At 51.4% G+C, this 27,934-nt stretch overlaps 1 protein-coding gene across 3 annotated transcripts in view; it reads left to right on the top strand.

Annotated features, from left to right (window-relative positions):
• The window catches only part of SBNO2 (strawberry notch homolog 2), a 68,531-nt gene that overhangs the window by 19,764 nt on the left and 20,833 nt on the right, over positions 1-27,934 (top strand). For 2 of the 3 annotated variants that reach the window (XM_072978199.2, XM_078378890.1), the window contains exons 2-9: positions 706-942; positions 1,578-1,657; positions 7,036-7,159; positions 20,622-20,807; positions 25,514-25,615; positions 25,990-26,080; positions 26,811-26,971; positions 27,186-27,319. In XM_072978199.2, coding sequence (XP_072834300.2) covers positions 814-942; positions 1,578-1,657; positions 7,036-7,159; positions 20,622-20,807; positions 25,514-25,615; positions 25,990-26,080; positions 26,811-26,971; positions 27,186-27,319 — 1,007 coding nt within the window. In that variant the 5' untranslated portion in view covers positions 706-813. Of the gene's footprint in view, positions 1-705; positions 943-1,577; positions 1,658-7,035; positions 7,160-14,712; positions 14,887-20,621; positions 20,808-25,513; positions 25,616-25,989; positions 26,081-26,810; positions 26,972-27,185; positions 27,320-27,934 lie in introns of those variants that run through there. The other variant, XM_020794174.3, reaches the window with a different exon arrangement.

The raw sequence follows: 27,934 nt of genomic DNA, 5'->3' as shown, positions 1-27,934 counted from the left end.
GGGCGGTGGCTGCTCGCTACACCGGTTTGGACCCCCCCCCTCCCGGTTTCTGGGATTGCAAGTTTCTGACACTTTGAGGTGCACTTTTGGAGAAATGCTTTAAATTCCACATGAAGGGAAGTGGCTCCTTTGGTGAGGAATGCATGAGCGCTGCTTTTGCCTGTACGCATGCGATGGCAAGCCCCTGCCTTCGGCTCTGTCCTTGGATCGCTTGAGCCTGCCACGGGTCCAGGCTTCGTCGGGGAGTCTCCAGCCCTCTTGCCTGCCGGACGGCCGCTTGGCTTGGGCACACAGAGTCCGGTTCCCCCTCCGCCTTCAGCTTAGGAGGCCGAGTGGAAGGAGAAAGGAAAGGTAGCTGCCCCTACACACTGTGTAAAACCAGTACAGGAGAGCTACCGGCCAATGTAGTCGCTTGTGAGCTTGCTGGGACTGTCCTAAAGCAGCTCCCCAAGAGGCTTGAAAAGGAGCCAGGCCTCCAGCTCTGCTGAAGAACAGAGTGCTTGTCTTCTTCCTTATCCTTCCGCACCTCCTTTCCTTTCATGTTGTGGCTTTCTCAGCCCGTGAGCCCCGCAGGAGCTGGCGTGGCCCTGTTTTCTCTGCCGATGCATAAGCTGCGCCAGCAGCCCAATTGGCCAAGCAACAGGGTAGGCATGCTCTAAATAACATCATTGATGCCTTCCCCCACCCCTCTTTCTCTTTCCTTAGGACATATGGCAGAGCAATGGGCCTAGATAAAACCTCAGTCTTCTCCTCCTTGCGTCTCCTGGGGCTCTGGCAGCGCCTGGTATCCTCCATGAAGCAACCCGAAGCCTGATGCCCGCGTTGTGCCTGGCCATGGATGGGGGAAGAAGCTACCACTCATCCTGTACCCACCAGCCGTCTGGCACCGCTCTGTACGGGGTGCCCCTCGTTCAGGCCCAGCTCAGCATGCCTGCCTTAGAGGTGAGTGCGCCCTCCCTCCCTTCGGGAGTGGAAGAAATCTGGTCATCTTTAAAGTGTCCTGAGAGTTTGTCCTCTTTCTCCCACCCTCCTTTTCCCCCTTTCCTTCCCCTCCCCTCTGATTTTGCCAACCTGATGGTTTCGAGGGGTGTGTGGCTCAGGTGCATGAAAAGATCCAAGGAGGCTGACATATTCAGCCAATAATAACAGCAGCAGCAGCAGCAACAACATCTTAGAATGGCAGAGGTGGAAGGGGGACCTGTAAGGATCATCCAGCCCAGCCCTTCTCAAAGAGGCCAAGTGGTGGATTCGAACTCCGCACCTCAGTCAGAGACCTCCACCTGGGAGCTCTCCAGCAGTTCACCCAGCTGTCTTTTTGACTCGGTGTTTCCTCAACCTCTCCTCTTTCAGGATCTCCTGAGTCTTAAAAATATGGATTTTTTTTCATCCTTAATTTTTATACAGTATATGTGTGTGTGTGTTTTAGTTCTACCAGGCCTAGATTTATCCCAGCCTTGTTTCTCATAGGCTGTTTTTGTGGACCACAGTCCTCGCAGCTGACGGTTGTCTAAATGTTAAGCCCAGATTCTGGCCCCTGGATTTAACCCTTCCCTTCCCTTCCCTTCCTGTCTTTGCAGAATTCCCCTTCCGAATGGTGGACTCCAACTCCATATTCAACGGCTCCGTACACAGCGCCGTCGTTCTTGAACAATAACCAGTAAGCGTCTTCTCTGTTTTTTGTTGCATTTTAGAGATGGGGAGAGTTTCCCTTTTTGGGGTGGCAGTATTTGTGGGTGGGGCAGAGGGCAGAAAAGGGTATGTCCTCCAGTCTGTCCTTCCCCAGGCATGCACAAAAGGGGCTGTCAAAGGAGATCGGGGACACGTGGAGAAGGCGTTATGAAAAAATAGCCGTCAGTGGGGCAGGAAAACATCAGTGGAGGACTGGATGAGAGTTTGCGGGCTCATCATTCATTTGGAAGTTTGAGTTTGTCCCCAGTGGTTTGAACCAAGATCAGGGTTTGTTCATCCCACTCTTGACAGATTCATCGGTCTTCTGCCTGGGTGGTTGTGTTGTCAGCAGCAGTGTTAAGCACTCCTGCCTTATTAACCGATGTTGCTAATGAAATTAGAGAGCCAGTGAGGCCTGGTGGATACAGTAGTATTGGAATAGGACTAGAGAGACTTGAGTTTGAATCCCAGATTGACCAGAGAAACTCACAGGAGGAGTGGAAGGCCCACGGCGAGCCTTTTTTCAAATTTCTCACCAATCTCAAAACCCCAATTAGGGTTGGAAAAGGCAGACTATCGTCCGTGAAAACCTGTGTTAAAATTAATGCATTCATCTCTTCGTTTTTGGAATATTTTGTGGCTTAGACGAAAACCGTCAGCAAAACCTTAGCAGGATGCTAGGTGTCCTTACTTCAAACTTTTGGAAAAGGCAACTAAAATAAAGTGTTTCACAGGCTCCAGCACTTCTTCCCTGATCTTTTCTAACTGGAGATGGTGGGGATTCGACCTGCAGTTTTCTGCTCACGGCTGCTTTTACCACCAACCCGCGTTCCTCCTTCTAACAAACTCTCAAGCTTCTAGTCCTTGTGGCTCTAGCTAGAGGTTTGCTGTGATCCAGGAGCTCCATTGGTGATTCTGATGGTGGTGCGCATCCTGTCTCATGGGGCAGAGCCCAGAAGAATTATTTTGAGGGACGGGCGGCTCCCCAGATCTGCCTTCTCTCCAGCCTTGATTTTAGGGTTTTGAAAATCTCAATAGTGACAAAAACCCAGGGGCAAAGTGAAAACGAAGCCAACATGAACTCGCCGATCAATATCTGTGTGAGAGAGATTTCAGCCGGCTCCATCAGCCCATTTACAGTCGAGGGGGATCGGGTCCACTGGCCCGCCATTGGAAGAAGTGGATTGGTCACCAGAAAGACATTTTCTGCAATAAATCAGCCCTCCTGGAACATGCCAGGATCCTTTCAGGCTGCTGTTTTATCTTTCGGAAGGCCTTGCTGGCTTCTCTGTCTCCTCTGAAGCAGATCTAGCCCCAGGAATTTCACAAAGGGGGGGGGGAGGTAATGCCATCGACAGGGAGCTGGGGGATTCTGGGCATTGTAGTCCAGGGACTATTTCCCAAAGAGATAGGAGACTCATTTGCCCACCGAGGCGGGATGTGGCTCCAGCTTCCCTCTGCGTTGCGCCAGGTCAGGGGTGTTGAGCGGGAACCTCACACCGGCCCTCATCATGGCAGGCCTGATCCGAGGCAGCGGGCTTGTGAGCAGGAGTGGATGGGGGAAAGCCAGGGTCATGCGGAGGGGAAGAAACTTCCAGACTTCCAGCCTTTAAAATGGGATCGGCTGCAGGTCCATTCAGTGGCTGGGGGGGAGTTTCAGTCTGAGCATGGCTCAGTCTGGTGTGCGGGTCCATGCTTGACAACGCCTGTCTTGGCCCCATGCGCAGGGAGAAGGGGACTCGGGTCCAGAGTCTCTCTCTCTCTCTCTCTCTCTCTCTCTCTCTCTCTCCCCTCTTGCCTCCTGGTTGCCCGAATTCAGGAAGACTTTGGCACGAGAAGTCCAGCTGCCTTCTGCGCAATTGGGTGGCCGCCACATCTGGCCATGCTTGGAATGGGCTTTTTCCCCCCTTTCAAGAGAATTCCTGTAAATTCACTTTCTCAGTCCCTCCTGGGAGTTGTTAACCGAAGTTCCTCTTGTCTTTCCTTCTCCTTCTCTCTCTCCCCCCCCCCCGTACTGCCTATTGAGCAGAGTTTATTGATTGACCCTCCCCGCTGTTTGCTTCCCAAGTGGCCCCTCTCACCCCGCTCTCTCTCTCTCTCTCTCTCTCTCTCGTGGGCAACGGTTTCTGGGAACGTGGTTTTACCCGCCTTGGCCTCCTCTTTGTCAAATCCAGCCTGAGCTATCTCCGGGAGCAAAAAAACACCCCGCCCCCACAATGAAGCTGAGGCTGTTCCTACTTTGGGCAACTCACGAGAAGGCAGGATTCCCTGGAAAAGACAGTGATGCTGTTGAAGGCGGAGGGCAGTAGGAAAAGAGGAATATCACATGTGAAACGGATGGACTCCATCAAGGAAGCCCCAAGGCTGAGTTTGCAAGAGCTGCCCTGGGCAGCAGAGGACGGGACTGACCTGGTCAATCAGTCAGTTGGTTTTCTTTTCCTCCACCCGGAGACGCTCTCGGCTCATGCCGAGCCGTTTCCCACACCGTTCCGTCCAGACTGGGCGGCTCTTGGAGGCAAAGCCAGGATGCGAGCCTTCCCTGCCTCCGGGGTGCAGAACATTTATTTATTTATTTGAAATATTTTTCACCACGCTTTTCTCCTTAAAAAGAATCCCAGGCCACTTATATCAGTAGAAAGCAAAACCAAAGGGTGCTGCTCATATTCTGCCCCATAGCATGGGGTCAGAGCCGACTGGAAAACGTGTATGTATCGCTTCAGTGGCTTTGATTTGAACCCGCGGGGTTGGACTGGATGCCCTTCGAGGTCCCTTCCACCTCCACTTTCTAGGAAAACAAGTGAATCCATGTTCTTTATTTTTAGTTTTTAAAGGCAGGTAAGTGGCTTGATGGGGCAGCCGCGATAGATAGGGTCCTGCTGTGGGGAGAAAACGAGCAAGAGTTTAGAGCAGGGGGCAGAATCTGCTTGGGGCTCCCCATTTCCTTCCTTCCCTTCTGAGCGGCCCGTGCCGTCCCCCCAGGCGGTCCGTCAGCCAGCGGACCCCTTGAATTTGTGCTTTGACGGCCAAAGGAGGGCAGAAATGAGCCCTGGAGGTCTCCCGGGGTGAAGAGACATCAGCGGCCTTGTAATTCCCCCTTTCCCCCCCAGGGGGTGCTGTGGGGCCTGTTGGGCCAAATGCCTTTTTAAAACCTGGGAGGAAGAATCCTGCCCCCCCCCCCCCGCCCGTCTGCTTTCTCATAAAGTAGGCATGGATGATCTTGGATCTTGTCAGATCCTGACACTTGTCAGATCCTGACACTTTTTGTTCTGTCTGATCTCTCTGTTGGCCTCTTAAAAGACTTTTCAATAAGGGTTATTTGACAGAAACGTTGGTAGATGGCAGCCTTCTTCATTCCCCCATCCTTCCTGTCCACTGAAGTCGGCGGCAAGTCCTGGAAAGTTTACGGGGAGTTAAATCCCAGAGTCGGGGGTGGTGGTGGGATCTCTGGTGCCGATCCTTCTGTGCTCTCTCAGCCGATTCTAACCCTGATCTAAATGAGGTCCCCTCCGCACCTCTGCCTGTGTGAAACACGAATGGGGTGCCTCTGCCATTCTGAAGGAGTTTAAGGAGGATGAACGGCTTGAGGGCATCGAATCCCTGAAATGGAATCAGTCAGGGTGTGATGTGATGTCTGTCCGTCCATCTGTCCAGGAGTTGAGTGACAGCGCCATCTTTTTTTGGGGGGAGGGACAGAATAATTTATCTTCCCCCCAGGGTCTGAAAAGTCAGGCCCCCTGGGTGGATCAAACAGGTCCTAGCCTAGCCCTTTTGATGCTCCTCTGGGAGCAGGTCTTTTGCCAAGCTAATGGCCCTTGATTGCGCATGGAAGAACAAGCTTCCCTCCGCTTCTGCAAGGAGAGCTGAGATCAGGGTGGGGTGAACCGGTGGGTCTTGGTCAATCGAAACCTCCCAGGGGGACCTTCAATCCTGTGAACCCAGGCTGCCCAACCACACGGCTTCTCTCTGCTGTGTCTCGTCTCTTGACGAGAGTCTTCCCTTCAGACTTGATTTCTCACTTGAAATCCATAATAATCATCATGTCCAGTTCGATGTGGGATAGTTCCATGGTTTAGATATATGGCTGTGGAGCCCAAGATTGGGATGTTTGATTCCTCCACTGGGCTTCCCTGATGGGCTGGATTGGATGACCTTTAGGGTCCCTTCCGACTCTACCATTCTGAGTCCATTCTGACTGACGGCGAGACCCTTTTCAGGATTTCCCAGGCAGCGAATACAGAGAAGTGGCTGACCTCCCTTCTCCTGGGACCAATGTGCAGCTTGCCCAAGGCCTCCCAGGCTGGCTCTTCTCCCGGGGAAGGGGATTCGAACTCCTGGCCCCGGCAGCCGGAGACCACATCCTTTTGTGTGGGTTTCTTTTTTCAATTCGGATGCTTCATATCACCGAAGCAGAGCCACCCACACCCAAGAGGGGAGGGACAGGCAGGCCTCGGGGGAACCCCAGGGTTTGTACAAGACCACCCACCCTCTACCCACCAACCTACCGAACCTTTACAGAAAACAAGCTGGAAAGACTGTGGCAGGAATGCCTGGAAACGGCCCAGGTAGAAAAAAGCCAGGTTCATCAGCCACGCTGTGCTGAAGGCTTCAACATAGGTAGGAGGGTCCAGTTAAAGGGAACGGCCGGCACACCTCAACCGGGGGTTGGGGGTGTCCTTTTCCTATTCCTGCTTTTATTTGGTGTGTTTCCGGCCCTCCTTTCCGCTTCTAGGGGGTCTTGGCCAGAGCTTGGCCATCACGGCAAAGCGTCGCGAAAATCAGGAGCCCAGAGCCACAGGATTACAAAAAGCCGCACGAGAAGTCAAACATTTCCACCAAATGGCAGGATCCCACTGCTCGCGTCACTTAAAGTGATAAAGCATCCGGTCGTGGCGCTGTCGGGAAAGGCTGAAACCGGTCGAAGGAATTGAAACGGGTCGGAAGGCCACTAAAAAAGTAGTGCCTTCACACCTTTCCTAAAAGCGGCCGAAGAAGGAAGTGAAGAAAGCTTTCGTCTGTATTCAGGCCGCAGGCGATGGCATCAAACTTCCTGTTGTATTCCTTTTGTTATCTTTTCACCCCATTTGGGTATTTATTTATTTTTTCCCTCTGTTGGAAAAGGCAGCCTTGAAACTGGAGACAGAGTAAAAATGTATAATTTACTGTGTTTTTAATTCCCTTCTTTTTAATATCAGGCACCGCCTTGAGTCCCCTTCTCGGAAGTAAGGTGGCCTGTAAGCTGTTATATAAAAATGATACCTGGAGTTCTTAAATATGTTTTGTGGAGGGGAAAGGAGCAGGCAGACCTTGGTGTGTCCCAATTAATTATTTTCCTTTTGTCTCTTCCCTTTCCGTCTTCCCTTTCAACAGGCAATATTTTAATACCACTTCAGATTTCTATGCAAATTCCATCGGCGGGCAGCTTTTTCCGGATACCAACTATGCGACGCTGGGGTTTTCCGATTTCTTACCCAAAAACGGCGATTTTCCTCAGGTAAGAGGACAGCTGTCCGTCCTTTATGACCCTCGTCTATCGCTCTGTTTCTGTCTTGGATGGCAGTGGGTTTTCTTCCTCCCGAATGGGGGAGAAGCCCCCCTGGTTTTGAGGTTTTGCCGGTTGCAGAGAGGATGACGGAAGATGATGGGAGAGGGGATAGCTGTGCTGTGCAACAAGGAAGGGGGGAACACCCCTTGAACCTGCGGCGTGGGTTTCACCACGGCTGGTTTGGATTTGGCTGGGGTTTTGTGCTGTGGGGGGATGGCGTTTGGGGGGAGCTGAAAACAGGCTTAAACGAGCGATCTTTTGCTTTAAATTGGTAAAAAGGCGTCTTTTGGGATAGGCTTTTCTGCGTTTGTTTATCTGTTTATTTATCTGTTAAATGTTTATTTATAAACATTTTAGGCAAGTGAGCAGTACACTTGAGGTTTATCTTAGGTACACATGGGGAAAAATGGAGGCAAATGGTTATACCCCACATGGACGTTTCGGATACACCCCGGAGCCTTTGTTGTGTGTGGAGGGGAGAAAGACCTGTTCCAGAGGGGTTTTGGTTCTGGAATCAGGAGCTCCTCTTTCAAGTGGCTGCTTTTAGCTCAGGTTTGCATTGAACACACACCCCCGGGCCTTTGGTTTGACTTTTTGGTGACTCGGATGGGTCTCCTGTAAGTCCGTGCTTCTCGTCTCCCTAACTCCTGCTTCAGACGTCTATACATATATATATTTTATTTGTACTAACTGTTCTGCTTCGGATCTTCCTAGCCCTTTTTGGAAATAACATATATAATATATGCGAATATAGCTCAGGGGTTTTAGGTCTGTGGCTGCAGAGCCAGAGGTTGGGAATTCGAATCCCCCACTGGTCCTCCTGGACGGAGGCTGGACGTGGTGATCCTTAGTGGTCCCTTCCGGCTCTGCAGTTCTAAAATGACTACAACGATGATGATGGGGTCCCTTCCATTTCTGCAGTGCAAAGATGATGGTGGTGAATTATGTGCCCTCAAGTCAGTTCGGAACAATTTCCAGGTTTTTCTATGTTGTGGTCACTACTTTTCCTTTCCTCCAGGCGCATCCTGGGGTCTGTTCAAATTGGCCGAGGCCAGCCAGGCTGGGCTCTGCTTGCCGGAGGCCCAGTTGGGGGGGGGGAGGATTCGAACTCCCAACTTCTGCCTCCAGAGACCTAACGAACCATTTCACCACCTGTGTTGGGTCTTCAGTTGCCTCCAATTGGCTTTATAGCGGCTTGTCGTTTGGCTATGTCACGGGTGGTTGTTGATCCACGGAGAGTTTTTTCAGACCTGAAATTATGGCATGGAATTCCAGACTTCATGCTAATTTTGGGGGGGGAGGGGGGGCTGAAAATAGAACAGGCAGGTGTGGTTGACGGTATGCAGTGGCTTAGCTGGTAGCAATTAAAGTGCAATTAATTTGAAGTTATGGCTGAGACACCATTCCAACAGAAACCAGGGCCTCATAGGTCACGTTTGTCTTGAGGCCGTTAAGATGTAATGAGGTTAATTGCTGGTCTTTGAAGTCAAGAGGGAGGGAAGGAGGCCCCACTTTCTCATTCCTGGGCTGCTGAACATTCTCCCCGGGAGATTGATATCGGGAGATTGATATCGGCACTTAGAATGCCATTCTGTGTGGGTCTACTCAAAGGTAACCCCCCCGCCCCCGCCTTTGAGATATATGGGGATAGGTCTGAACTGGTAGTTTTGGTGGCAGAAGATAGCACCCAGTTGCATCAACCGCATATTAATTAACCTCCACATGTCACGATAAACCATGGTTTGCCTTAACCAGAGTTTCTTGGCGAAGCCCTGGAGTTTCACAGCAGGTGATCAAACAAGCCGTGGCCAAGCACCCATCCTCTTGGTTTCTTTCTTTTGAGTTTCTTTCCCACCCCTTTTGTCAGCTCCTGAGTTCAGATCAGGTGATGGGGGAACAAGCCAAGAACGAGCCGACATCTTGCGTGCGAGTGTCACCGCAGGCCATGGTTTGAAGAGGCCCAGGTTGATCAGCTAAAGCAAGCCTTCTAATGGTGGTTTACTGCTTCCTAAGGAACCGTGGCTTGTTTCGGGGGGGCAGGGGTTTGGACACAACGAGATGGGTTTTGGCTTACCACAGCAGGGATCCGTGGTGTGATGAAAGAACCAGGATCAAAGAAAGCAAAGCCCACCTTTTAAAAAGCCTGGCATATTCCCCAAATGGAACCTCCATGCTCTTGGGCACCCTGTCTTAGATTATGAATGGTCACATGAGACTTCTGAGTTTTTTCTTTCTTAGATTATTTTTGGGCTTGTTTGTTAGGGATTGGATTTCTGCACATGCTCTACTTTTGGCTTTAAAAGGGGACTGGATCCTTGGTTTCCAAACTGAGGGAGGTGTGCAACCCCCCCCCCCCCCCGGCACATGGTATTAAGACTGAGTTACAGCATCAACCTCTCTGTTCGGTTTCTGTTCTTTCTGCTGCTGCTGCTGCTTCGGGTGAACTGCATTTTTATTCCGTTTTTGTGTCAAGAAACACGAGCAGGACTGATTTGCCATTTAAAATACCTGCCCTCATTTTGTCCTTGTAAGTTTTTTTTTTAATTTTGGAATGATAAATTGGCTTTTTAAAAAAATTCTGAGTGTGTCGGGTTGCGGGATGATGCCCTCCCCCCGAAAAAGGTTTAGGAACCACTGGTTAGATCAGCTCATAGAGAGGATCAAGTGATCTTCTGCCCGCCCTGCCTTTATGCTGTGTGTGATCTCTGGCATTGGAGGCAGTTGGCTTATAAAATTCCACTTTGGGTTCAGGAGAGGGGCTGCTGCCCGCATGTCCTCCTGGCAGGTGGTTGACCCCCTCTGTCAACAATAGATGGAATAAGTCCTTGGTCTGATGCTGAATCCTTGCTGCTCCCTGGGTCGTCTTTGGGACGTTAGAGAGAGATGGAGCCTCCGTGTTCATGAGCAGTCTATCTCTCAGTAACAGTTTTAGCGGCAGGACAATAGGAGCGAGGACTCTTGCATTATGTCCTGTTTGGCCTGTATCCTGTGGCGGCTAGAGAGGCCCTAGTCTCTTCCTGTGTTCTCATTGGGCCTGTTAGTTGGGAATGGAACCTCCATGCACAAGTGCAGTCTAGCCCATTGCTGAGTGATGACAGGGTTGTGCCTTATGTCTGTCTATCTGTCTATCTATCAGGTCCTTTATTGTTCTTTTTCCTGCTTTTCCTCATTCAAGTACGGCGAGGAAAACTTTCAAAATGGAAAGTTTTTTTTCAAATTGGCCATGTACCCGATGGGGGTGAGTTTGTCTTTGCCCCATCCTATGCCTTCTCGAAGTGATTTTATTTGTTCCTGTTATTTTCTAATTTGCAAACCACTTTGAGGGCTCTTTTTAAATTGTTTTGTATTTTAGTGGAAAGGCCGGGCATAAAGGCAATAAATAAATAACTACAGTGGTGCCTCGCATTACGATGTTAATTTGTTCCAGTGAAATCGCTGTAGAACGGAAACATCGTGAAGCGATTTTAAAAAGCCCATAGAAACGCATTAAAACCTGATTAATACGTTTCTATGGGCTTGAAACTCACTGTCCAGCGAAGATCTTCCATAGCACGGCCATTTTCGCTGCCCGTGCAGCGAGGAATCCGTTCCAGAAAACAGCAGGCGGCCATTTTTTTTACCTGGCGGCCATTTTGAAACCGCCAATCAGCTGTGCAAAAATCTTCGTTTTGCGATAATCGGTTAGCGAAGCAGGTAACCGATCATTGCAAAGCGAAAAAACCCCATAGGAAACATTGTTTTGCGATTGCTTTTGCAATTTCATTGTTAAACGAAGCGCTCGTCTTGCGATGCACCACTGTATATTTCTTTTGGGTTGGCTCCGCTTTGCTTGCTTAGCCCCTCTCTCGCTTTCTCTTTTCTTCCTTCCGGAGAGTGCAACCCACCGGGCTTGGTTCTCCTCTGCCTCCCCTTTTATCTATGCGCCACCCCTGTGAGGTAGGCTGTGCAGTTCTGATTCATCCTAAGAGGCTGGAGAGCTCAGAGGTCTCTGGCTGCGGAGCCAGAGTTTCGGCGTTCGAATCCCCCACTGGGTGCCTCCTGGGGGAGAAGAACCAGCCTGGGGGGGGGGCTGGGTAATAGCTGTCCCCATAAGAAGAAGGGGAGGGGAATCCACTTCTGAGTATTTCCCTCCTTGGAAAAGCTTTAAATGGGTCGCCGTCTGTCCTCGCATGGTGGACTGACCATTACTATTGCGCTCTCTGGGCTCCTAATAAAAGCCATTCGGTAGACGTTGCTCCACCCCGGGGAAACCTTCGGGAAGGGATAAACAAAGGGGCTGGCAAAGAAACGCGCCCTCGTAAATGACAGCCGAGGGACGGGACTGGCGTTGGGGGGGGGGAGGAAGGAGAGTTGGGATTTGTTTGTTGGCCAGCTTGGCTTCCCAAGAGCGGAGGGGCCCTTCCACCCGAATGTCCTCCCAGGGAGCATCCGGCTTCGGGGTGGCCTCCTCTGGAGGAGCCTGCCAAACCGGTTGCCCTGGATGGATCCTCATCCCACGTTCTTCCCCAACTCTTTTTTTTTATTATTGCCGAGACCCACCCAGAAGCATTTATTAGAATCCCTTCCTGCCTGCCCGCTGCCCCACTGATTTCTCTATTTTCTCCCAAATTGGCTCCCAGTCTTGTCTGGATGTGGGACTTAAGGCTGCGTCTCATTTCCCTTTGGCTCGTCAGTGCTTTAAATATAATTGTCATCCTCTGAGAATGGCAGAGCGGGAAGGGACCTGGTAGATAATTAGGTCTCACCCTGTCAAGGAGGCCCCCGTGGGGATTCGAACTCCCAACCCCGGACTCCACAGCCGGATACCCAAAGCTATCTAGCTAGATGACATATACCTTTTATGGCCTGACCCATCCCATGCATTTCCCTGTGGTATGAATAGAGAAGCCCCTTCATGGCACGCCGTGGGTACCTCTGAGCATACACAGAGTGCCCTTTTCTGCAGAGCTGTTTCAACCAGGGGCTGGCTTGTGCTCCCCCTTTCCCACTTGCAATTAATACCCACCTTCCATCTGGAATCGTGCGTGTTTTTCTGCTGGTGCAAGGCGGTAGATGTTGATCTGCCAGCGAAGGAGCGTTGCAGTTGGGGTCTGTGTGTTGCCGCTCGGAGAAGAATGCCGGCACCCTGCGCTGACTTCTTCACAGGCAGGGATTAGCCTTTGAGAGTTACACTGACGGGCGTCAAGTGCCAGCCGGCATAAGCAGGCAGGATCTGGGGCCATTCCCTTCCTATCCGTGTTTGTTTTTAACATTTCGCCTATTCCAGTTTAAATGGCGAGAATTCGTTTGCAGGGGCTGGACTGGATGACCCCCAGGGTCCCTTCCAGCTCTGCCGCTCAAAGATAATTAAGACGATATCGCAAAGAAATAGACCAGCGATGATATGGTTGTGGTCAGGAGTGACTGAAAGAGGAATGGAGGAAAACACACCTTCCCAGTCAGTGTAGATATGGCAGAGGGCTCTCCGGCTTTCTCTAGAATCGCTCCAGCATTGAAGGGCTCTGTAGGCTAAGATGTTAGTCCTCAGGGTTCTAGATGGAGACCTGGTGTCACTAGAAAGCTGCCTTCCACCAGGTCCTGTCAGTTTCATGTTGAGCACCATCCACGGCTCACCCGTTCTCAACGATTCTGCCCCTTCGCCAGCTGCCTTTCCCCAGATGTTTCCCTCCCTGGCGATGAAGTCTCGTTTCGGAAAAGGTTTCCATCCCCTTGCTGCCGGCTGATTTTCGAAACTTTTCAAAAACAGCATGCCTGGGTTCTTAACCGTGAGCCCTCGTCTCTTTAGAAAGCCGAAATCTTTTAGGGACACCCGGGGAGTATTTAAAGAGCAAAATTAACCCATAAACCTCTTCCAGGTATTAATTCACAAAAGTTCGTCATGATTCATGGCGGACGAGGCCTGTAAGTGTCCTACATTGGGTATGCCTGCGTGCGTTTAAATAAAACTCTTTCCATGAACCATAATTTGCTGTTTTTTAAGAAGACGAAGAAGAAGAAGAAGAAGAAAATCTAGTTCTGTTCTGATTTGAATTTCACAGCGGTTTTTAAAAATAATTTTTCAGCTTCTGTTTCAGTTTGACATCGGGAACAGAGCTTTGATTTTAGATATTTTGTGGGTTATTTCAAGTTATCCCTCTGTTTGTTTTTTCTCTCTCTCTCCCAAAGAATGGGGACTTAGCAGTGGTAGCATCGCATGAAATCCAAGCAACAAAAGCATAAAACAGATTTAAAGTAGTTATAATGCATCCAAGAATACATCAGAGAAATACTCTGGTTAAAAGCCCCCTCCCTGTCAGCCAGAGCTTTGTCTGAATTTCTGAATAAAAATGTTTTTCAGCTAAAAGGATTTTATATATATAAACTCACAATCCACAGGTGGGTGATGATTTGCATAGACCCAACCAGGATGGATAAAAATCAGTTTAAAAAAAAAAAAAAAAAAAACACCACCAGATTGATTTTAAAAAATTAAATTGAGTTTTTTAGAATTTAAATGGTGATTGAACTCAGATTGATCTGGCACCCAACAAGAGTTATAATACACAAGGGTGCCAGCTTCAGGGTTCCACTGGAACTCTTCATCATGAAGGCTTTTTAACTGCCTAGTCTAAAGACGACTCAGGGATTATTCAAATGTTTACACATCGTCGTGCAGGGTGGTGGGTCCCGATAAGCATTACAGTCTGCAGATTTTGGAACTTATTTACCGGTCCTGCGTTCAATTTCTGTTTGGGCCGTTCCAAATACGAGCAGGCAAGCGTGGCCGAACTGGTCTCATTCCTTTCCAACAACATATTGCTGCTCCAGCAGCTGGTTTGGAGCGAAAACCCAAGTCAGTTCCTTTTTAAGTGCAGTCTGTCTGACGATCCTCAGGCTAAATTTAACCTTCAGGTTTCAGTTCACCCAGCCCGCTAGACTTTTCTTCTACTTCTTTTTAAAGCATAGCTTGGGAGGGAGGGATAAAAACTTTTCTGTTGGTTTGGGGTTTTTTTGCTGGAGGGGGTGAGCATGGAGCTAGGAGAGAAGAGTTGGAAGGAACGAAGGCCGAGCTTTTCAATCTGCCCTTGAACCCGAGTTGCTGCTGGTATCTCTCTCTCTCCCCCCCCCCTTTTCTCTCTCTCTTACTTTTTTGTTTACAGTGGCTCTGTGGTTTAAATTGCAGGACATACAGTAATTCTGTTCTCACTGCCAGTAAATGCACTGACTTACCAGGCAGCGCTTCATTTCCTGAAAGTCAGCCGGGCTGGATTTAAAGGAAGTCCATGCCTTCCCTTTCTGACGACACCAATCGTGATGGGCTTTTTTATCACGGGGGAGGAGAGGCCTGGAAAGGGGTGTGTGTGAACAGGCTGGGGTGGCTTTCTTCCAGCCCCCCCCACGTCTGCCACCCTCCTCCTCCCTCCCTCCCTCCCTTGCCCGGAGCTCTCTCTCTCTCCCCCCCCCCCCCCCAGTTTGCTGTCTCTGATTCAGGGCCAATTCTTAAAAACCTCGCTGCGCCCTGGCTCTCCCAACGGCCGTCTCCTCCTCGCTGTCATGAAACCAGACCTGTCGCCCTTGGGTGCTGAGAACATCTGCTCCCCCTCTTTGCTCGGGTCCGCCTCGCCTCGCCCTGCCTCGCATGCCGGCTTATTATGTCTGAAATGCAATTTTGGCTCAAGTACGCCTCTCTCTTCAAGGTAACTTTTTCTGCTTGTTTCTCCCCCCCCCCCCAATTGGTTTTGCTCCTTTTTTGGGTGGTGGGGAGGGAACACGGCACACACACAGACACACACGCAAAGAGAGTGGCGGCCATACCATAAAAGCTTTGTGGCCACTTAGTGATTTTCCCCCTCCTTTGCTCCGGCCGGCTCTCCTCCTCGGCCGTCCGGTGCCACTGGCGAAGCAGGCGGCCCTTTTTTGCTGGCCCTGCCGTCGGCTGGAGGGTGCCACAGGATGCTTGGTTCTCGCTGCCGTCCCTCTAAGCATAAGGCTGACCCTTGGACACGAGCGCGTGTATTCCACACGCACAGATAGATGCACACATGAGTGCCAATCCATCTGCAGCAGGGAAAGGGCGCTCTAAAAAAAGGCTGACCCCACTGACCTTCCCCGGGAGCAAAGTCCAGACTCCTTTCCCTGCCTTGATGGTCCCGAGTGGGTCGGGGTGTCTGTGTCTCTGTGTGTGTTTCTCCGGGCGCCCGGTCCGGTCTGAGCAAACATGTCAACTCCCTTTGGGCAAGGCAGACCAGCCCTGGCACGCCTCCGGGGCACACGAAAGCTACCCTCACCCGGGTACGTCTTCGCCGGAGGGGGTGAGCTTCACCTCACGCCTCTGGGAGGGTCTGGCGCCGGGTTCCCAGGTGTGGGGTCTCTTCTGAAACGTTCCCCAGGCAGAGAGGGTGGAGAGGGGCGGGCGAGCCTTCCAGCCGCGTGTCAGTCCAGGAGAAGGAAGGAGGGAGAGAGAGAGAGAGAAAGACTCCGTCTGCCTCCGGCCCTCTACTGCACCCAATCTGCACCCCCCCACACACACACTCGCACACCCTGCCTCGGTTTTCTCCATTTTGCCCCCCTCGGCTGTCCCTGGCAGGCGGGGGGGGGGAGAGGAACAATTCCTCAAAGTCTGCGCCCATGTTAAAACCATCATCTTAGGGCTTCCAGGGCTGGATCATCCAGTCCGGGGCTGGGTGGGTGGGATTCAAACTCCCCGCCTCTGGCTCTGCGGCCGGGTGCCGAAGCCACTGAATCCGTTTCATAATTTTGCTGCTTTTCTTTCTTTTTTTCCTGAACAGGCACCTTATCTCTTAGTTCCTTGTTTGCTTTTCACCCAGGATGCCCCCCTGGGCAGATCCTGCCCTTTTCAAACCACCACCACTCCGCCTCGCGTGAGCCCAGAGTGGTCGGTCAGAGGCTCCCGGGTGTTTCAGGAGGAAAGGGACCCCCCCCCACCCCACCTGGCCCCCTTCTTTAAATGCCTGTGTTTACAATGGGGGGGAAAGGGTTGAGAAAGGATCAGGAAGAGAAAGACGTGGAAGGAAGAGCAAAAGGTGGTCGGAGGAGAAACGTTCTCCTGCGAAAGAGCAGATATTAACCGGACCAAGCTGGAGAGCCCAGCGGTTGAGGCGTCCGGCTACAGAGGCAGAAGGGGGAGAGTTCGAATTCCCCCAACTGCCCCTTCTTGGCCAAGCCTTAAAGTCTCTTTGGGCAGAACAGGGAAGCCGACTCGGAGAGGCACCCTAGAAATCGGCTCAACCGAAACGTCGTGGGGGCCTCTTGCCGGGTTTCCTGCCTGTCGGGAGCACTTTAATGAGGGTAGCACTTGAATGATGCCATCATGTGCTGCTGAATTTTGACCCCGGATCCCTTTAGAAAGCGGTTGAGTCAATGCGAACTCGTGGCGGCCCCGAGCGGACAAAAGGGGCTGATCTTCTAGAAAACTGCCGGCTCGGGACAAGGAGACGCTTAACCTCAGCGAAAGGATTTGTGGAAAAGCATCTTGTGGCACCTATAAAACGAACACGTTTAATTTTGCAAAAGGATATTATTGTCTATTTCTCTAGACGCTTTGAGTGCCGTGTTAAAGTCTCAGGATTCGTGGTTACAGGGAGGGGGGTGTCAGGGGCGAAATGGGGTACTGGACCTTTTCTGCATGTTTTCTTTCTTTCTTTCTTTCCAAAACCCTCCTTCCTCTTTTCTGAGCCTGGGATCCCTTTCTGCTCCTGCCATTTCCAGTTCTGAGTTCGAGTTTGAGCTGCCAGGGCAACATCACTGGGGTTCTCTTGGGTCTTAGCTGCTTGACCGATCAGGAAGTTGGGAAATGTCGGAGGTCACCCTGTGTGAAATGCCACTGTTCAGAACATCTTTTATGCTCCCGTCCTCTTAAATGGGGCTGGAGTTCTTTTTCTGCTGCACCGTATTGTAAAAAAAAAAAAAAAAGCACCTTAAAGACCAAGCTGGGTCTGTGTTGCTTGGGTTTTGAAAAGATTTTGCGTGGGTTTGGTGCCGAGATTTCCCCCAGCGCTTAGATTTGCAAAGGTTTCAATGGTGTTGTGGAGCTTATCAGTGGCAAAACCCCACTTGGCCACGGTCCTGGGAGGGATCGGGGTGCTCTGTGGAAGAGGATGGGTCACAAAAAGAGGAACCTCCCTCTTCAGAGGCAGTCCACCCCAGAGGACCAGATGTGGGAGACTTGTCGCGGTAGCTCTGCTGTCTTCGTCCTCCTTCCGAGTTATTCGGTGAGCAGCTGTCAAAAGCCACCTGTTGGGTTCTTATCAATGTCCATGAGCTTTCCTGGCCGAATAGGGGTTTGGACCCTCTCGGATTCGGTCCCCCCCCTAGTATTTCTGCCCCTCTTGGTGTGCTCCCCCCGTTCCTGACTCTGCCCCCCTCCACCAGCTGGTGCTCTTTGACGACCACGCTCAGCAAAGGGGCCCGCTGCCAGCGCCGGGCCATCTCTCTGTAAGTGGCGTCTGCGTGCGTGGTGCTTCTTACAGTGGCGGTGGGTCTCTGCCCCGAAGGACTTCCATTCTCGAGTCAGGCAAGAGTGAAAGCAGAGGTGGAGGGCAGAGGTGGCTAGGAGAGCCAGAGGCCTCGCTCTGATCCGATGGGGTTCATCCTTCCCAGCGGCATTTACGGAATGACTCCATATCAGCCTCGGGCCGTGGAGAGCATCAGGTTTTAATGAACTGGCTGGCCGTCAGGTCACCTGTCAGGGTGGGAGGACGATGTGGTGCCCAAGGAAAGGGAGAGGAGGGAAGAGGAAAACGCAGGTCTGGGGTTTGAATGGTGCAAAATCCTGGTTGCCACCAGGTTGGACCCAGCCGGAAATGCTGTGGCTCATTTCATTATTGTTAAGATGGATTTTGAAAAGGCGTTCCAGAGGCAACCCGCTCCGTTCCCCGTTTGCCAGTAAACGGGGAGTATGCGATCCGCAGAAGGACGGTTGTGTGACAGCTGGTGAGCAAATCCCTCCTCTTTCTCCTTGCTGAAAACATGCTAAAGGAAGTCATGCTGGATTTGAGTAGACCTTTGGTCTAGATGGGCAGGGTATAAATAAAAGAAAATAAATAATTTGGCATGCTAGGTTTGTTCATGGCTGTATCTTGCCGTGACCCCGGCTGACCGTGGACTAAGTTATGGAACCAGGCCTCCTTGCTCCTTAGCCTCGCTAGCCAGCCTTTGGTGGTTGGTCCATCTTGTAAGAGTCGTGGCTGACGGCTGTTCCATCAGGCGTCGCTGCCTCCTCTGAGAAACGGTGCGATTCGGCTCTAAAGCCACCTTGAGCCAGAAGCTGCTGCTCCTGTGGCCACTGCCTCTTGTGGCAGGGAGTTCCACAGGGCAGTCCTGATGGGAAGAGGCGAGGAGGGCGTCATATTTTACTGAGGAAGGATAGGTCATGGGACTGTACACTCCCCACTTGACCCAGAAGGGGAGAAAAATGGCGTTTACGGTGACTGAACCTTCCTGGCTATAAGGCTGTTCACAACAATTTGGCCGGTGTGGTGTTTCTTTTCATTTGGGAGGGAAGTTTTTAAACGGAAGCTGCATGGGGGCCCCGGTGGGGGGAATCTTTTTGCTTTGGATTGCCCTGTCTTGGTGGCGGGCTGGACTGGATGACTTTTGAGGTTCCCCTCCCAATCTAACATTTTAGGACTCAATTCTCTGCTTTTTCCCAGCTGGGTTCCAAACTGGGAGCCCTCGTTCGGCTGCAGAGTATGTCTTGTTTTTCCTTCCCCTTTTTCCTCTTCCCCCCTCCCCCAAATGGTGAAAACTAAAGACGAACTACGGTTATTAATAAGAACAGTTTATTTCAAAGTTCTCCAGGCCCAGGCACCTGCAACGAAGGCAGGCGGCGGCTGGGGAGGCATCGCCATTTCTGGGCCTTCCCTGCCCACTCTTGGCCCGCCTTATCAGGCTGTTGTTCGGGATTTCAAGACGGACCATCCGTCGTCTCATGCTTTTTGACCCCTTTGTGAGTTGATTACGGGACTCCTGCTTCGCCTTGTTTTCTTATATTTCCCCATGTGGTGTTTATCGCAGTGCGTTTTTTTGTTGTTGTTAAGACTGTGGCTGAATTAGACCTGGACCAGTGGAGGATTTTAAAAACGCGGCAAAATATTCAAGAGGGAGAACTGAGATTGAAAGCAGAGCGAGGCCTTTAGGAACGACGGACGCCCTCTGGTCTGGTTCTTGTCATAGACGGAAGTCCACTTCTTCAAATTGCGACGAAGCGTTCACGGCTGGAATGAAACTGTTGGTTTTAAAAGGGGCACAATATTTAATTATTTTTTTTTGCTTTAGGTTGCAGCTGAAACGGGCTAGCACGGCTGCTTCTCAGAAATACAGAAATAAAGGTGCTTCATTTTAGGGTCTGCAACCACGGGGGGGGGGGGGGAGGGGAGCTGATTTCCCCAAAAGAGGAAAAATTGGCTCCGAAGCCTCTGGGTGCCAAGACCAAATCCATTCGCAGCATCTTAAACAGCCCGGGTGGGACGGAAGGAGGACTAGATTTGTTTTCCCTTTGTCAGTTTTTGTGGGGGCGTTAAGGCCGGGCACAGCTTTCCAGAGAAAACCCTTGGCAGATGTTTTCCTTTCTTAACTCAGCGACGGATCACCTGGTTGAGATGCAGGAGGTCCTGGATTCAAAGGTCCAATATTGCCACCAAAAAACAAAACAAAACAAAACAAAAACCACCGAATCAGGGGGTGAGTTGATGAGCAGATTCTGGAAAGCTACCACCACTCAGAGCCGACAATACATATGTGGGTAGGTGGGGGTAGATTCTGACCTTGTCTGTTTAGATCAGAGTTTTTATTCAGAGTCATGAGGACTAGGATCTTAGTTTGTCTTTGGAAGGGCTGAAGAGAGCCCGGGGTGGGGTGTGGGGTGGGGGTGTCACTGCAATTCAGGTGGGAAGCCGGCCGGCCCATCTGAGTGGCTGGATTGACACAGCCCTCCCGCTGATTGAATGCACCTGTGGAGGGGTTTGCAGACTGTCTGCAAATCAGGCGGGAAGAGCCTGCAAAACAGCCCCACACACCCCTTGCGTGATTGGCTGGCATTTCTGTGGGGGGGGGGAGGAGGGAAATTGGGGTGTCCAAAACCTCCTTTTGCTCCCCAGGCAATATGACATGGAGCTGTTTTGTCGTATTTCCAGTACTCCTGGAATCCTCCCCATAAAAAAAAAATTAATATGTTTTTTCCACTAGAGGACACAAGGGGCGGTTTGGCTGGCTGGGGATGATAGGAGGTGTAGTCCAACAAGCCAGCTGGGGATGAGGGGAGGTGTAGTCCAATGGGATAGGATGGCCGAGGTTTGTTCTTGCCTCCGTGCCGGATGCTGTTGGTGGCTGGTGACCCGCTGGGACGCCCAGCCTGGCCTCGGCCCCTCCCTGGCGTAAGGGTGGGTGACGCCTGCCTCTTTTGTCCCCTCAGGATTCGGCATACCTCAATGACCTCTCCAGCAACTCGCTCTTCTCCTCTCCCGCCGACTCCCTCTCGGACATCGCCGACACTCAGGACTTCCTGCCGGCCGACCACCTCAGCCACGTGCCCACCCTCTGGGATGTCAGCACCCAGCAGCAGCAGCAGCAGCCGCAGCCGCAGCAGAACCAAATAGAGGTCAGCCCTTAGGGTGGGATCCATCTCCATCTCTCTGCCTGACATCACCTGATTTCTCTCCTCTGTCTTGTTCAGTGCAAACTGCCTTCTTTTGGTTTGTCGTTGTGTCCCGTCAAGTTACCCTCGGCTCCGGGAGACCCCATGGACAAGTGCTCTCCCCGGTGCCCTGCCCTCTGCAACCCTTCCCAACACTTGCAAACTCAAAAGTTGTGGTTTCCTTTAGGGAGTCTGTCTATCTCGCATGGGGGGGTGTCTTCCTCTTTCCCTGCTTTCCCAGCAGGATGGTCTTTTCCAGAAAATCCTGCTCGAGGTTGGCAGTTTTCCCCAATCAGAACAGAGTTTCACATCCTTTTGCTGAAACACAAGACAGACAACTGCTGTCATAGTTTTATATTTGAGATGCTGGGCGTGTGTTGTTTCACTGGCCATCTGCATGTTGGCCGTGTTTGGGTTAAATATCTGGTGTGTGCGCGCTTTTCATGCAATTCCTGCAGTTTGTTGTATCCCGATTTTGCGTTTTTTTCCAGGAATCCTCTCTTGTTTGTTGCTAGAAACTTTTTTTCCTGTAATATTTACTCCACCTTTTTTTTAAAAAGTGTGTTTTCGTTCACAAAAAGTCATGAATTCCTATGACGCTCTGTGTGCCTTTGGAAAGTGTCTGGAAACTTCCATGGCTGCAAAAGGGCAGCAGCCGGGTGACAAAATGGGGCTGGTCACTGGGATCCCCGAATTACCCTGTCACATCCATGGGCGGCCGGTTCCTGGCCGGGCGCCATTCAAAGTGTCGGTTTCAACCTATAAAGCTCTCAATGGCTTGGCTTGGGGTCTCCCTTGATCAGCCTGCCAAGCCATTACGTTTCATCCGGAGAGGCCTTTTCCCTCGGTACCGCCACCTTCACAGGTCCCTTGTGTCGGCACCCGGCAGAGGAGTCCTTTCTTCTCGGTGGCTGCTCCTTGAGACTCTGGAACTCCCTGCCACTGGAGGCCCGCCTGGCCCCGACTGGGCTCTCCAAAGACCTTTCTCTTCAGGCAAGCCTTCCTTGTGATGATTGCCTGCCCAAGAGGGTTTTTTTAATGGATGGTTGTGCCTTACAGCTTGGAGTGTGTTTTTGGTGTTGCTTTTTTACTGTGTTTTAGTGTGGTACTTAATCCTTTTTAGTACATGTCCATGTCCTGTTTTTAGCTTTTAAATATTAGGAGAAAAGCAGGATAAATATATTTGGATGAATGGATGGATGGATGGATGAGAGGCAGGCAGGTGTATCCACACCATGAAGACAGGTGTACATGAAAGGTGTGGAGGGAGACCTATGTAAGAACGTGAGTAAAGGACCTCCAAATCATGGGCTGTTTTTAACTGGAAGTTTTTCAGCTGAGGTCGGCGGCCATCCCTCCCAGATTCTCTCACTGTCGATTTCCTGCAGTGGGGTGGGTCAGACTAGAGGACCTCCGAGTTTCCCTTCTAGCTGTGCACGTCTGTAATCCGAGTCGTCGCCTGGCATTCAGGAGACTTCACCCAGCCTGATAAATCGGCGACGCCGGTTCCTTGAGCTGCCGAGCCAACCTCGCTCACCTGGCGTCCATCCATATAATTTTTTGCCGAAGCGTTCCCAACCGCCCCCCCCCCCCGCTCTCCCCAGCTTTTCATGTCTTCCTGCCAGTGACCCAGGACCGGTGATGATCGCAGTAGCGTGACTCCTTGAGTACCTGTGGATTCCAGCTGCTTGCTCAGGAACATAGACAACCTCCCCTCATTTTCTTGTCCAACTTCCTGCTGGTAATCGTGACTCAGAGTTCCAGGAAATGAAAGAGGGTTGGTTGTGTGTTTTTTTGTGTGTATGTGTGTGGGTTTTTTTTTTCCTTTCAGAAAAGAAAAAAAGGGGAAATCATTACAGCATGCTGGTGCCTGGTTGGTTTTCCCATATTTCACTTCTGCTTTGGGGACACGTGTCTTTGGCAGCGCCGGCCACTGCCCTCCCCGACCCCCCTTGAGCAACGCCAGGGTTGGCAACCCTCTGATTTTCATTGCTGTCCTCCTGCAAGAAGGGAAGAGAGTTCCGTGGAATCAGGTTTTTTTTTTTTTTTAAAGGCCCACGTGGCTTTGATGGCACATTTGGGGTGACTCTTGATAGCCCTTGGTCTCCGAACTAGCCAGAGCCCACTTTTAGGTCTTGCAGCCCCAGGGCCGCTCAGATAAAGAAACCAGGACATAACATTTGAGAAGTCTTTAAAATCGATAAAATCGAAACCTTTCTGATGCAGGAGAGGGGGCGGCTGGGGTCTGGTCCCTGCTGAGCCCGTGAAATTCACAGGCAGTTGTGAGCACCGAGGGGGGCCGCCTGTACATACGTATCCCACCATCGGAGGAGAAGTGAGGGGTGTGTGTGTGTGTTTGTGTAGCTCATAAACGAGCGCCACTTATCCATCAAAAGAAACACAGCAAGACTCAATGGCAGAAAGCAGAGAGGGAAAGGCTACGTTGGCAGAAGGAAAAGGGAAAAAGGGGGACAGGAATGGCAAAACTGGTGGTCCTTCAAGAAAATAAGCAAGGGCCACAATTTGTTTGGCCTTTTCTGTGCGCCTTGTTGCTTTGAATCCGGTTTTGGTGTGGATCTTGGTTTCCCACTTACAGTGTGGCATGGGCTTAGTTCTTTTTTCAGTATTTGTATACTTCCTGTTTTTAGCCTTTTAATCATTGTTTTTTAAGGGTGGAAGCTGCCTTGGGTTCCTTCCTTTTCAAGGAAAAAAGCGGGGTAAAATGAATAGATAAACAAATACTAGGTAGTCCTCAAAGCCGCTTACAGCCGTGCAGTAGTTGTTGTTATGGATTATCAGATGATTTCTGACTCATGGCGACCCCACAAAGGAGCGATTTCCAAAACCTCCCGCCCTCCACGGCTCTGCTCAACTCTTGCAAAATCAAACGTCGTGGTTTCCTGGAGGGAGTCGGTTCCTCTTGTGTTGGGTCCTCCTCTTTTCCGGCTGCCCTTCCTTCTGCCTTTCTGGGCATGAGGGTCTTTTCCAGATCGTGTGGCCTTCTGATCAAGGACTAACCTCGATCTAGCCATTTGAGCTTCTAGTGAGGCTTAATATGATTTTGCAGCTCCTTGTCGGTCTTTTTTTGGTGGCCCGTGCCCTCTGCCAAGCTCCAGCGCCACCTTTTGAATGAACGTATGCCCTGACAGTTGTAGAAAGAGAGAATTGTGGAGCTGGAAAAGGCCCTACCACAAAATAGTGAGAAAGCCATAGGTAAAGGTAAAGGTTCCCCTTAACGTTGAGTCCAGTCGTGTCTGACTCCAGGGTGCTCATCCCAGTCTCCAAACTGTGGAGCCAGCGTTTGTCCGAAGACAATCTTCCGTGGTCATGTGGCCAGCGCGACTAGACACGGAACGCCGTTTACCTTCCCACCCTGGTGGCACCTATTTATTGACTTGCATTTTTACATGCTTTTGAACGGCTAGGTTGGCAGGAGCTGGGACAAGCGACGGGAACTCACTCCGCCACGTGGATCCGATCTTACAATGGCTGGTCTTCTGACCTTGCAGCCCAGAGGCTTCTGCGGTTCAAAGGGCGCCACCACGTCCCTTTAGAAAAAGCCTAGTAAACATCAAAATCCAGTAAAACCAAACGTGATCACCAGTAGCATGCAGATCCGTTAAACCTGCAAAGAGCTAAAATCATCACCGTCAGCTAAACATGGTCTGCTGGTTTGAGAAGACGTCTCTTCGTGTCCTCCCTAAAAGCGGCCATAGTGGAAAGTGATCACAGCTCTGGAAGAGAGCAACTTCCATGTGGGATTTACAGCAGCTTCAGTAAATCAGTGGGAAAGCTGGACAGTAAAGAAAGCTGGCAGGGGAAAACATGGATTTATTTGAAGCATTTCAGATACCCTGGACTTCCAGAAAGACGAACAAGATCAAATCAAGCCTGAACTCTCTCTGGAGGCAAAAAGGTTGAAACTGAAGCTGTCTTCCTTTGGTCACCTCATGAGAAGGCAGGGTTCCCTGGAAAAGACCATCCTGCTGGGAAAGGGGGAAGGCAGCAGGAAAAGAGGAAGACCCAACATGAGATGGACAGACTCCCTAAAGGACCACAACTTTTGAGTTTGCAAGGGCTGAGCAGGGTTGTGGAGGATGGGATGTTTCGGAAGGTTGCCCATTCACAGAGTTCCCAGAGGTGACTAGATGGCCGGGCCGGTGCAAAATGAAACAAGAGATAGTGCTGGAAGATGAGACTCTGAGGGTAGGGGAAAGCGAGGGACATTTTGGAGGTTGGTCATTCAGGGGTTTGCCAGTCCTTGGAGGCAATTTGACGACACCCCGTGGGTCTCCTCTGCTTGTGAATAGGTATTTAATTGAGGCCATTAAATGAGTGTAAATCCCATTCATTCGATGAGTCGGCTCCCACTGGGAGGAGTCTTTCGATTTCGTTTGGGCAGCTGGATTGAGGAGAGACCTTTGCTTGGATCCGGCAGGAGCCTTTTGCCTCCCTGGGACCCAAAATTGTGATTTCTCTTCCGTGTCTGTCCTCCTCGTTGTGGCTTTTCCTCCTTACTTCATGCTTATTGTATTTGATTCTATTGCAAAACCACCCAGAGTGGTCCACTGCACTTACAGAGCAGTACTGTGTATCAATGGAATGAATGAACAAATGAATGAATCAATCAGTGAGTCAGTCAGTCAATCAATCAAACAATCTCTTTCCAGCTCTTGCCTCCCGATCTGGAAGGCTTGGAGGGTTTACAGGGAATCAATAACCACGTTGCCGCTGCTCCTGACACTCACACGCCCCTCCTTGCAACGATTCAGGTAGGGAAAAAAAAGCAGATTTCTCCCCTTTGATGCTGGCGGAGGGACACCAATCTGTCTCTCTCTCTCTCTCCATTCTTCTTTTTCTGCTTTCTCTTTTGTTTTTACTGGGAAAGGGTTTGCCTTCTCGTCCATTTGGTGGGGCGCTTGTTCCTGTGGACGCCCCTGCTTTCCCTCCCTTGAGCAACCCCCCCTCCTTCTCGCTGGGTTTTCACGACCGCCCTGCGAGATGGATCAGTTGGGGAACCGGCGACCCCGGAGGCTCTTTCTCCTATGGAAGTGCGCTTTCTGCGGGCCGCCACGGGCTCCCTTCGGCCGGCGCTGCTACTTCGGGGCCTCACCGAGGTCTGGGGTCTTTCTTTTTTCCCTTCCAGTCCCAAACTCAGGTAGAAGAGGAGGAGGAAGACGACGAGACGGAAGAGCTCGGTCACGCGGAGACTTACGCTGACTACGTCCCTTCCAAATGTGAGTCCGGCTGCCAGGAGCCGATCCGTCTTCGGGCCTTCGGCCCGGTCTGGGGGGTTCCTGGTCTTGTTGGCTCCTTCTGTGCGGAAGCTCTGTGGAAACCATTCCGATCCCGGTGGCGTCTCCATCTTTGGACGCCTTTTGGTCCAGCGAGAAGCCCAAGACCCCGGTGGAACGTGTGGACCTTGAGAGGCCAGGAAGGTGGCTCTCTCGCTGGGCGCCGGTGTTTGAGGTGTCCCCACTTCCAGCCGCTGTGTTGACCGAGCCACTGTGTTGCACAGTTTCACCCTGCAGGGCATGGTCTCAAATCTGTTGCTCCCAAAGCACCAGCGTTTGCTTGGGTTGCGCCCCATCCCGTTGCCCGACTTGCGGCGAGGCCATGTGCGAGTGGCCTCTGAAAGGTCCTGCCCAGCTCTTGCCGACTCACGCCTGTGGCTTTTTTTTAGTGTGTCAGTCCCTCTCGTGTTTAGCCTTCCTCTTTTCTTGCTGCCTTCGGCCTTTCCCAGCACAACAGTCTTTTCCAGCGAGTCCTGCCTTCTCACGAGGTGCCTGGAGCCTTCATGCCAACCTTTTTGCCTCCAGAAGAGAGGGCAGGCGCGATCTGCTCCAGGAGCCTCTTGTTTGCCTTTCTGGCTGAGCCATGGGGTCCTCGAAGCTGCCTTCCAGCCCCTGCCGCAGATTCAGGCTTCTTCCAACCGCTGACAGCCTTCTCTTCTGTCTCGGCTTCCAGTGAAACTTGGGAAGCAGCACCCAGACCGAGTGGTTGAAACGAGCACCCTCTCCAGCGTCCCGCCTCCGGACATCACCTACACCCTCTCCCTCCCTGCATCCGTCGCTGACAACGGGTTGCTCTCCGCACTACAGCTGGAAGCCATTACGTACGCCTGCCAGGTACGCCTGATCAGAAAAGGGGGACCCCCTAAAATCTCTAGGAATCTCACCGAAAGCCCTCCCCCGGCGGCCAACGTCTCTGTCGTTTGCAGGCTCACGCTTGCGGGGAGGGCTCGGATTCAAACCCCACACCCTATGGAAGATTGGCATTTAGTGTGGACCCTTAATCGGACCCTTCCTCCCCTCTTTTTTCCTTTCCTCCTGGGTTATGCAGCAACATGAAGTTTTACTCCCCAACGGGCAAAGGGCCGGATTCCTCATCGGCGACGGCGCTGGAGTTGGAAAAGGCCGAACGGTAGCAGGGATCATTTTTGAAAACTATCTGAAGGGAAGGAAAAAATCTTTGTGGTGAGTTTGTGTGTGTGTGTCTCTCTCTCTCTGTGGACTTGATGGACTACAAATCCCATAATTCTCCACTGTGGCAGTTCTACTGACTGCCACACATCTTACAGACACCTCAGTGTGGCTCGCCTGGGCGACCAAGCCTGAGCTGGAAGGCTTTGAGGCCAAGCTAGGCCTAGCAAGGCCCAAGCGTCCACACTTCTTGCCCCAGTGCCACCTGGGAGTCCTTCTTTCTGAATCGGAAGCTAGGCCAAGCTGGGCCTCCAATCCAGGGTGAGCCACATTGTGGTATGTGTAAGGTCTCTGCCGGCAGGTAGATCTCGAATGGGGAATTGTTGGATTTGTAGTCCAGTATATATTTTTTAAAAATCCCCAATTCTGTCCTTTGAACTGGGTGCTCAAAGCCCTGCGTATATCTCATATATGAGAGTCAGCGCGACACAGTGAGAGCAGGATTCAAATCCCTGCTTGGCCAAGAAATCCCACTGTGGGGGAGATAGTGTCGCCTGAGTGTTCACTCGGTCCCTCTACCCACTAGACCCCACTGCCTGTCAGTACTGGGCTGATGGACAGTCTCATGCGATAGAGGATAGTTAAGGTCATACGGCCACAGCTTTTGTG

The sequence above is a fragment of the Pogona vitticeps genome, chromosome 7, assembly GCF_051106095.1.
Source record: "Pogona vitticeps strain Pit_001003342236 chromosome 7, PviZW2.1, whole genome shotgun sequence".
Classification (NCBI taxonomy): Eukaryota; Metazoa; Chordata; class Lepidosauria; order Squamata; family Agamidae; genus Pogona; species Pogona vitticeps.
This window is presented reverse-complemented; position numbering and strand designations above follow the sequence as displayed.